The 10,203-nt window shown below is 42.2% G+C and overlaps 1 protein-coding gene across 1 annotated transcript; it reads left to right on the top strand.

Moving 5' to 3' along the window:
* Positions 1 to 3,445: 3,445 nt before the first annotated feature.
* On the top strand, positions 3,446 to 6,478 carry CUNH1orf50 (chromosome unknown C1orf50 homolog; the record flags this gene model as incomplete). The annotated part of the gene is made up of 3 exons (XM_017881973.1): positions 3,446 to 3,532; positions 4,614 to 4,745; positions 5,083 to 6,478. Coding segments are annotated over 3 exons (405 nt in total), but the record flags the coding sequence as incomplete, so codon positions are not given.
* Between the last annotated feature and the right edge of the window lie 3,725 nt (positions 6,479 to 10,203).

The raw sequence follows: 10,203 nt of genomic DNA, 5'->3' as shown, positions 1-10,203 counted from the left end.
TAGGGTTAGTGCTTAGTAGTTGTAGGTACTCTTCTCTTCCTTTATTTTTTATGAGGCTCTTTTGTTTTTAAGTTGTTCATGAAATATTTTGCATTTTTTGTTTTTTTCCTTTTTTTGGACCTCAGCCTAATCCATATTTTGCATTTTATATTAACTCTTCAAAACATAAATTCAAATTTTGTTTACGAGATTTACTGCTAGCACCTTAAAAAAAGGGAGGGTTATTATAAGGCTACCCCTAACCTGAAACTACCTTAGCTCTAGAAATATCTACTCTCTCTTTGGCCATATATGGCTCCTCCTTTCTTGCCTTTTTTTTTTTTTTTTTTGAGACGGAGTTTCACTCTTGTTGCCCAGGCTGGAGTGCAGTGACGCCATCTTGGCTCACAGCAACCTCCGCCTCCCGGGTTCAAGCAATTGTCCTGCCTCAGCCTCCCGAGTAGCTGGGATTGTAGACATGTGCCACCGCGCCTGGCTAATTTTGTATTTTTAGTAGAGACAGAGTTTCTCCATGTTGGTCAGGCTGGTCTCGAACTCCCACCCTCCCGTGATCCACCAGCCACGGCCTCCCAAAGTGCTGGGATTACAGGTGTGAGCCACCGTGCCTGGGCTTTCATTCTTGGAACAAAATGCAAATTCTTTTACCGTGGGCTACAAGACGGCACGATCTGGTCTCTGCTCTCTTTTTTAACCCCGTTCTACACATTGCCTATCACTAACTACTCTTCAACTGCACTCGCCTCAAATGCCTGCAAACTTTTTTTCCCAGCTTTTCGCATGGTCGGTGCTCTCCTTTCATTTAGACCGAAGTCTAATGTTATATCCTTAGTGAGGCCTTCTTGTCTGAAGAAGGCCTTACCCTACCCCATCCAAATGACAGTATTATTAAATTGAATTCAAATACCTCTAGGCTACATATACTTTCCAATTCCCCACCACTCCCTATTATTAAACTTCATAAAAATGAAGTAGCTTTTCTACTTATTTGTTATCTTTAACCTGCTTCTATCACATAATTGTGATTATTTCCTTCATAATACTGCATTGTTATTATGAGTACATATAATATTAATTTTAATCATGTCTACTTTTTGGTATCTATTACTCACTGGAGCTGTGCTTTAAAATATGGTACCCACTAGCAACATTATGTCTGTTAAGCACTTGTGTTGTTAGTGTGGCTGAGGAACCAAATTTTATATTTTATTTGATTTTAATTCATTTGAATTTAAAAACAATAATTACTTCAAGTATTGGAACTCAAGTATATTGGAACAATTTGAGTATGTGAATCAACTTTTTCACATATAAATTTTATTAAGTCTAAATGCAGATGAAGTATTTCTGATGAAAATTTAGCATCCAAATTGAGATGTGCTGTGAGTACAAAATAAACACTGTATTTTGAAGGCTTGATATCAAATGCAAAATATGGATTAGACTGCAAAGGACCAAAAAAAGAAACAAAAACAAACGAAAAATGCAAAATATTTCATTAACAACTTAAAATAGTGATTACATGTTAAAATGAACATGTTTTTGATATATTAGGTTAAGTAAAATGTGTTAGCTGGAGCACGGGGGCTCATGCCTGTAATCTCAGCACTTTGGGAGGCTGAGGCAGGCATATTACTTGAGGCCAGGAGTTCGAGGCCAGCCTGGCAAACATGGCCAAACCCTGTCTCTACTAAAAATACAGAAATTAGCCGGGCATGGTGACGCATGCCTGTGGTGCCAGCGACTCAGGAGGCTGAGGTATGAGATTCGCTTGAACCTAGGAGGCGGAGGTTGCAGTGAGCCACTGCACCACTGCACTCTAGCCTTCGTGACAGACCGAGACTCTGCCTCAAAAAAAAAAAAAAAGTATTGTTAGAATTAATTTACTGTTAACGTGGCTACTAGAAAATTTGAATTTAAAATTTTATATGCGACTTGCCTCATGTTTCTGTTAAACTATATTAGACTTGACTTGCCATCTTAAAGGCAGGGATTTCTCTTTCCTGTTAACCAGTACACCCAGTGCCTAGTGTGGTGTCTGACACACAGTAGCTGCCTAATATACATCTGTGGGACAGATAAATGACTCAGTTTACTTGTATGGTTTCTGTTCACTCATAACACTGGTTTATACCTGAATTTTACCTTAAGACTCCTCAACTAACCAACAAATTTTCTTTAATATTTATTAGTTCAAGTTCTAGTTTCATTTCCTCATTTCTTTTCCTTAATTGTGTATAATCAGCTTTTCGTAAAAGTAAGCTGGAAATTTTTGACAGATTTCTATTGCCTGAGTGGTAATCCTTCCCAGCACATGAATTGATCACATTAGTCTCTCCTAACTTTGAGAATTTGATCTATTTTAAGAAATGTCCTGGCTGGGCGCAGTGGCTCACACCTGTAATCCTAGCGCTTTGGGAGGCTGAGGTGGGTGGATCACCTGAGGTCAGAAGTTTGAGACCAGCCTGGACAACATGGTGAAACCCTGCCTCTACTAAAAATACAAAAATTAGCTGGGCATGGTGGTGGGCATCTATAGTCCCAGCTACTCGGGTGGCTGAGATTAGAGAATCACTTGACTCCAGGAGGCACAGGTTGCAGTGAGCCGAGATCGTGCCATTGAGCTCCAGCCTGGACAGTAAGAGCGAAAACTCTGTCTGAAAAAAAAAAAAATTCCATTGCCTTCAGTTGCACTTTGTGGCACATGACAGGCAGTCTTGTGTGCACATTATAACTCTGTTTCAGGTCCACATCATAATGCAGTCTTTTAAAATACATTTTAAGTAATCATTAGAAATGCACACGTAAGTTAAAATTTAAGTAGTTGTGAGGTAAATAACTGAGGAAATGGTCAGATTAACACATACTTTCTCAGTTCTGGGGGTGTAGGGGTCACATAGAAAAACCCGAATACTTTCTGTGTGTATCTAGATTTCTACCTTAGCAGATGATAAGGGCCAGATCACAAGTGTCTTTTAATTATTTAAAATCCATCCCTGATTTCATAAGGGTTTAAACATGAGAAAATGGAGACCTGAGAAATGTGTGGTGTCTATTAGGTAAAGAGCAGGAGGAAAAATGGATTGGTTGGAGGAGACGGTATATTCAATATATTTGGTAGCAGGAGAGAGAAAGAGAGAAGGCATGTTGGAGAACCAAATAAGTTCAGTGTAACTGCAGTTCATAGTGAAAGGGTGGAAAGCTATGGGAAATAGAAGAGAGCACTTAACTGTGGTGTGGAGTCATGTCAGGGTGGCCTTCTCATGACAGTGCTATCTGAATGGGGCCTCGGGATGAGTGGGAGGCTAGGGGGCAGTGGAGAGAATGGGAAAAATATTTTAGGCAGAAGCAAAATATTAACATAACCCTCTTCACTGGGATCCAGAAAAGAGCATCATAGAAGTCTTTTCTTCTTTCAACCCACAGTTTAGTTTTCTCTCACCTGTAGGCTGATGAATTCATCCGAGCAAATGCCACCAGCAAGCTGACAGTCATAGCTGAGCAAATCCAACATTTGCAGGAACAAGCCAGGAAGGTAAGGAATGACTGTTAGACAGGCTTTCATTTTCTTTATTTAGTTCTCAGGATTGGCTGAACTTGTTTATAATCATTGTGACTTTTTATGTCTTTAGTACCTCCTAGAAATGTAGAGGTGTTGAGTAAAATAGAAGGAATAAGCTTAAGAGGTTAAGTATAAGTTTTTGTTTGTTTGTTTTTGAGACAGAGTTTTGCTCTTGTTGCCCAGGCTGGAGTGTAGTGGCGTGGTCTCAGCTTACTTCAGCCTCCGCCTCCCAGGTTCAAATGATTCTTCTGTCTCAGCCTCCCAAGTAGCTGGGATTACAGGTGTCCACCACCACACCCTGCTAACTTTTATATTTTTAGCAGAGATGGAGTTTCGCCATGTTGGCCAGGCCTGTCTTGAACTCCTGACCTCAGGTGATCCACCTGCCTCGGCCTCCCTTTTTTTGTTTTTTCCAGGAGAAGGTTCCATGAGGTAAAGCATTTTAACAGGGGAATATGTTTTCACTTATAAAAGAAATGTACTTAGCACAGAAAATAGGAAAGAAACTTAAAATTACCTGGAGTCATTAATGCTCAACATTTTGAAATATCTTTTTTTTTTTTTGAGATAGGGTATCACTGTATCACCCAGGCTGGACTGCAGTGGTGCCGTCTCAGCTCACTGTAACCTCTGCCCCCTGGGCTAAAGTGATCCTCTTGCCTCAGCCTCCCAAGTAGTTGGGAGTACAGGCATATGCCACCAGACCTGGCTAATTTTTTGTATTTTTAGTAGAGACAGGGTTTTGCCATGTTGCCCAAGCTGGTCTCCTGAGTTCAAGTGATCCACCTGCCATGGCCTCCCAAAGTGCTAGGATTACAGGCATGAATCACTGTGCCTGGCTTGAAATATAATTTTTTAAAGCCTTTTTTACAGCATAGCAGCATAGTCTAATTTTTGTTTCTTCTGAGTTATCTGGATCTTAAAAGTGATTCATTGCTATTGGGGACCAAGATCCTAAGCACTGAACGGTTTTCAAATTTTAATTGGGATGATCACTGAATATGGGTGCCCGTTATCTCCAATACCTAATTCGTTACATATCTGTGATTCATAGGTACTGGAAGATGCTCACAGAGATGCCGACCTGCACCATGTAGCTTGTAATATGGTGAAAAAACCTGGCAACATTTACTACCTCTATAAACGGGAGAGTGGTCAGCAGTATTTTTCCATCATTTCTCCAAAGGTAAGAACATACATTGTTTGCCCAAAAATCTACTCCAGCCTCTGAGAAATTCTTGGTATATGTGTGAAAAATGTAGACATGTGGATTGGTATATGGTTTCTTAGAAAGCTGGGGGTGATGTGAGCCCAGACATGACTATAAAAAATATAACTGTGCTTAAATTATTTCACTCATTTTCTCAAGGGAGGGATCTGATGTGTAAGGTAACTGCTTTCCAAAGATTGTTCTGACTGGTATGAAGTGAAAAGCCAAAAAAGAGATTGTGGCATAATTAGGAAATGAGCTCAGTTTGTTTACCACCCACCCTGATGGGAACTGCCTCCTTTGCCTTCTCTAGGAATGGGGAACAAGTTGTCCACATGACTTCCTTGGTGCCTACAAGCTACAGCATGACTTGTCCTGGACTCCGTATGAGGACATTGAGAAGCAAGATGCTAAAATCAGCATGATGGACAAGTTGCTAAGCCAGTCAGTGGCCCTGCCTCCATGCACTGAACCCAACTTCCAGGGACTGACTCACTGAGAGTGGGCTCTGACAAACAGCTCTCACAGGACCCGGCTGTCACCTCCTTGTTGACCCCATTGTTATCTTGAGAATTGAGGACACGTAGGTGAATCACAGACTTCTTGGAAAGAGACCCTGTGGGAATGTAAATGCTGTCATTATGACTTTTAATTGGGATGGTAATAATCATTGAGACAGAGTCACTGTCTTTCGGGATCCTTTCTGGACCACAGATACCCAAGTCAGTCAGTTTCAGAGTATTGGCCAATGTACTTTCCTTCTTCCTCTCCATCACTTCTTCCCTTAAGTTAAAGTGTTAGAGAAGACTTTCTTCTTCCCATAAAAAGGTTGGTGGATCGTTTTCCAGAGAGAACTGTTTTCAGTTTTTTTTTTTTTTTTTTTTTTTAATAACTGGTAGTATTTAACATTGGGGTTGAGGCTGTCTCACAGTTGGTGCAACTCCAGTTTAAAATTCATCTGGGAACGAGAATGTTGGGTAATGGAGGGTGATTAAAACCCACCCTCCCCCCCAAAAAAACCACTTGGCTTGGCTGGACCAGAGAGTGTGTGATTCTGGGATTGCTGTGCTGTTGATGAGGTTTGTCTTGCCCCTTTTGCCTCGCTGCCTTGCTAGAGTGAATGAGAATCTGAGGCAGCAGCAAAGGCCAGGTTTGGGGAGAGTCAACTTTGAAACTCACAAATTTTAGACTTGGAAGAGACGTTGGATGCTGCCACTAATCATTATAGAATCCACTGTGTAGTCTCCCAAGGAGGAGCTCCCAGGCTCAGCCACCTGCAGCAGAACAAACCCATTTAAATGACTACTTAAAAATACTGTGGAAGAGAGTATGGCAGTCGAGTGAGAAACAAGAAAAACAGCCAAATTGTTGACTGTGAGTTAACTCAGATTGAAATTCATTTTGACAAGAATTATTCAAGAACTTAAGGGCCTTTGGCAAAATTACTGTAGTTCTTATTCCCACTAGGCTGTTGTAGGACTCTACCTTCTTTCCTGTCTGTTTGGTGGAATTAGCTAAGTTTATGGATTATTTAGCATGGCTATAATCTATTGCAATATGCTGTAAAAGGACGGAGAGATGTGTCCTTGAGCTGACAATTGTCCAAGTTTCTGTCTAGGAATGGATGTTCCTTATGCTGATCTACTTGGTAATACCCTCCCCCCGCCCCATTATTCATGGTCTATCCTCATAAACTGCATTTCTTGTGAGCTGTAAATGGTCCACTTAAGGCCTTGCACAGGATGGGGCTAGAATCTAACAAGCTCACTCAGATGACACTTGGTCGCTCGGTTCACATGGGAATGTTCTTTGGACTCAGCAGCAGAGGTCTTTTGCTGGGGTGCTGCAGAGTCGGAGGGAGGAGACATTAGTAGTACAGCAGTGGAGTCTGACTACAGAAAGTTTCCCAGGTTTTCAGAAGGTTCTCACCTGCATGATGATGACACATTTTGAATAGGTACTTCATGAGTTATCAGATAAACAAATTACTACAAACTTAATGGTTTAAAGCAACACCCATTTATTTCAGAGCTTATAGGTTAGGAGTTCAGGCATCATTTCATTGGGTCCTGTGCTTCACGGTTTCTCTGAAACCCTGTAAGGCTGAAATCAAGTTATTGGTCAGGGCTGTTCTCATTTGAAGGCCTGACTGGGGAAGGATCTGCTCCCAAGCTCACTTATATTGTTAGCAGAATTTCTTTTCTTTTCTTTTTTTTTTGTTTTTTGTTTTTTGAGACAGAGTCTCACTGTGTTGCCAGGCCTGAGTGCAGTGGCTCAATCTCAGCTTACCGCAACCTCCGCCTCCTGGTTCAAGCGATTCTGCTGCCAAATAGCTGGCATTACAAGCACACGCCACCATGCCCAGCTAATTTTTTTATTTTTAGTAGAGACAGGGTTTCACCATGTTGGCCAGGAGGTCTCGATCTCTTGACCTCATGATCCACCTGCCTCAGCCTCCCAAAGTGCTGGTGCTTGAGCCACCGCACCGGGCTTGTTGACAACCCTCAAGGGTTGCTGGCTTCAGGGGTTCCACTAGCTGACTGTTGGCTGGAGGTTGCCCTCACTTCTTGCCACACGAGCCTCTACAACATGGCAGCTTTCTTAAGCAAAGTAAGCAAAGATTAGAGTCTGCTAGCCAGATGGAAGTTATAGTCTCATGATCACAGAAGTGACATTTCATCACCTTTGCTGTAATCTGTTGGTTGGAAGCAAGTCACTAGGCCAGCCCATATTCAAGGGAGGGAGTTATACAAAGGCATGTATACCAGAAGGCAGACATCACTGAATCATCGAACAGATCCTAGAATCTATCTGCCACAGGGCTCAGTTGAGAAGAAGAAAGGAAAGTTCTGGGTAAAAAAGGCAATATTACAAAGTGGTTAACTGTGATGGTGTCAGAGTCACAGATCTGCACTTGACTCGCAACTCTGACAAGACAGCCTCCCAGCTGGCATTCCTGCTTCCTCCTCTATCCCCTCTCCAATCCATTCTGCATGCAGTCATCAGCTTGATCATTTGAAAATGCAAATCTCCCTCACTCTTGACATTTCCTTACCTCAAGAGCGGGACAGCAGTGATTGAAAAGAGAGAAACTTCCTTTTGTTCAGTAAGATGTACTCCCTGCACTGACCACCAAGGGGTGGCATTGCTCTTTCCTGGTTAAGCCAGTTACCACACTTGGGAAGGGCTAGTGGCAATGTGAGGTGATTTGGGGCACCTCAGAATGGGAAACTAGGACCCAGTGATTATATACAGTAATCACTTTTCATTTACCCATCCATCCATTCACCTGATAATTTCATTAGTATGAAGTGCCTTCTAGGTTCCAGGTTCTGGGGAATAATAGAGCTGAATAAGAAATCACTATTTCCAAGGAGCTCACAGTATGGTAGGGAAGGAAACAAGTTAACAACTCCAAGAGGCTCTAAGAAGGGGTGTGATAGAAGTACGTGTGGAATACTATGGAGCTCCGGGGAGGGGTTCCTTATTGAGCTTGGAGAATTTGGGAAGACTCTTGGAGGAGCTGATGCCTGCTTGGTGTTGAAAACCATACAAGTGGCCGGGCGCGGTGGCTCAAGCCTGTAATCCCAGCACTTTGGGAGGCCGAGACAGGCGGATCACGAGGTCAGGAGATCGAGACCATCCTGGCTAATACGGTGAAACCCTGTCTCTACTTAAAAATACAAAAAACTAGCCGGGCGACGAGGCGGGCGCCTGTAGTCCCAGCTACTCGGGAGGCTGAGGCAGGAGAATGGCGTAAACCCGGGAGGCGGAGCTTGCAGTAAGCTGAGATCCGGCCACTGCACTCCAGCCTGGGTGGCAGAGCAAGACTCCGTCTCAAAAAAAAAAAAAAAAAAAAAAAAAAAAAAAGCCATACAAGTTAGAACTTTCTGGAGGCTCCAATTGCCCTTTCATAGGAAGTTTGTCTTTTGGGGTTGGGGTAGGGTTCATTTTGGATGGAGTTTATTTGTGAATGAAGAAAGGGACATCAATTTAAGCCATATCAACCAAAGCAGTCCTGGTCACAAGGAGGGGTGGAGTGAGATATGTCCTGGCTAGAAAATCCTTGTGTTTAAAAGCTAGGAGATAGATGAAGAGGGGAAAGAAAAAACATTCCAGACAAAAAATAACATGGAAGGGACATTGACTAGAAGTGATACGACATGTGGGGAATTGCAGCCAGTTAAACAGGAGAATATGGATTATTATTATTATTAGGGGCTATGGGAGAAGAACTAATGGAAGGATTTGGGTAGGTTGGTAATATTGGCCATTAGAAACATTATTTTGGCAGCAGAGGCTGGGTAGAGGGAAGACAGGAGCTTCCATCCCTAATCAAGGCAAGGGATGATGGGAGTCTGAACTAAGCAGTGGTAGAATGAGAGGGCCTGTATTTCACCAATTGCAAGGTGTACTTCCCCCCCCCCCCCAACATTTTGGTATCTCAAACCTGGACACTTCTAAAAGTCAGTGGCATGTCACAGTTTAAGTGGAATTTCTTCTTAGAGCTACATAAAAGGATCAGAACAGATAGCATCTTACATTTGATGAAGCATGGCACATTGAAAGTACAATCAATTGCCATCTTGTTAATAAAATGTCAGAGGGATAAGAAAGACTCTTAGATGATGCTTGAATTCAAGCATTTCTGGCTTGAGTGTCTGCAATGAATAGTGGGGATCCACTCAACAAAATTTGCAGGAGGAGGAGGACATCCCTGTTATTTCCCAGAATAATCAGTGATATTCTGTGATATTGATAATCTACCTCGTTGGCCCTTCCCAAGTTACTGGGTGTGAGTAACAGTTGACTGTAGCTCCCTTTCTCCACCCTAGTGCTCTGGAAGGAGGAAAGGAGAGCTGGCTTGTATCTTTCTTTCTCAAGTTATCAGTCCACAAACATGAAGAGTATTAGTGTTACAGATACAAAGATGATAAGTACTGTCTAGTGAGTCTTTATTCTGCTAAGTGTATCCATTATCTCTTTTAATCTTCACATAACCCACCATCGATGATGTATATAGTATTCTTATGTTACAGAGCAGAAGCATCGAAACTGGCCCATGGTTATACAGATGGGAAGTGGTAGAGGTCAGATTCAGACACAGTCCTGTTTGAGTCTGATCATAACCTTAATCCTGTTTGGGCCAATTAAGACAGTCATAAAGGATTTCAGTATAGAGCTATAAAGAAGTTAAATCACAAAAGTGATAAAGTACGGTTTTTTTGTTTTTGTTTTTGTTTCTTTGAGACAGTCTCACTGTGTTACTCAGGCTGGAGAGCAGTGGCTTAATCATAGCTTACTGCAGCCTTGAACCCCTGGGCTTAAGCGATCCTCCTGCCTTAGCCTCCCCAGTAGCTAGGAATACAGGTATGCACCAATACGTCCAGCTAATTAAAAAATTTTTTTTGTAGAGATGAGGACTCACCATGTT

The sequence above is a fragment of the Rhinopithecus bieti genome, unplaced genomic scaffold (genome assembly GCF_001698545.2).
Source record: "Rhinopithecus bieti isolate Rb0 unplaced genomic scaffold, ASM169854v2 scaffold_12155, whole genome shotgun sequence".
In the NCBI taxonomy this organism is placed as follows: domain Eukaryota; kingdom Metazoa; phylum Chordata; class Mammalia; order Primates; family Cercopithecidae; genus Rhinopithecus; species Rhinopithecus bieti.
The sequence above is the reverse complement of the archived record's forward strand: the minus strand, read 5'-3'. Positions and strand labels throughout refer to the sequence as shown.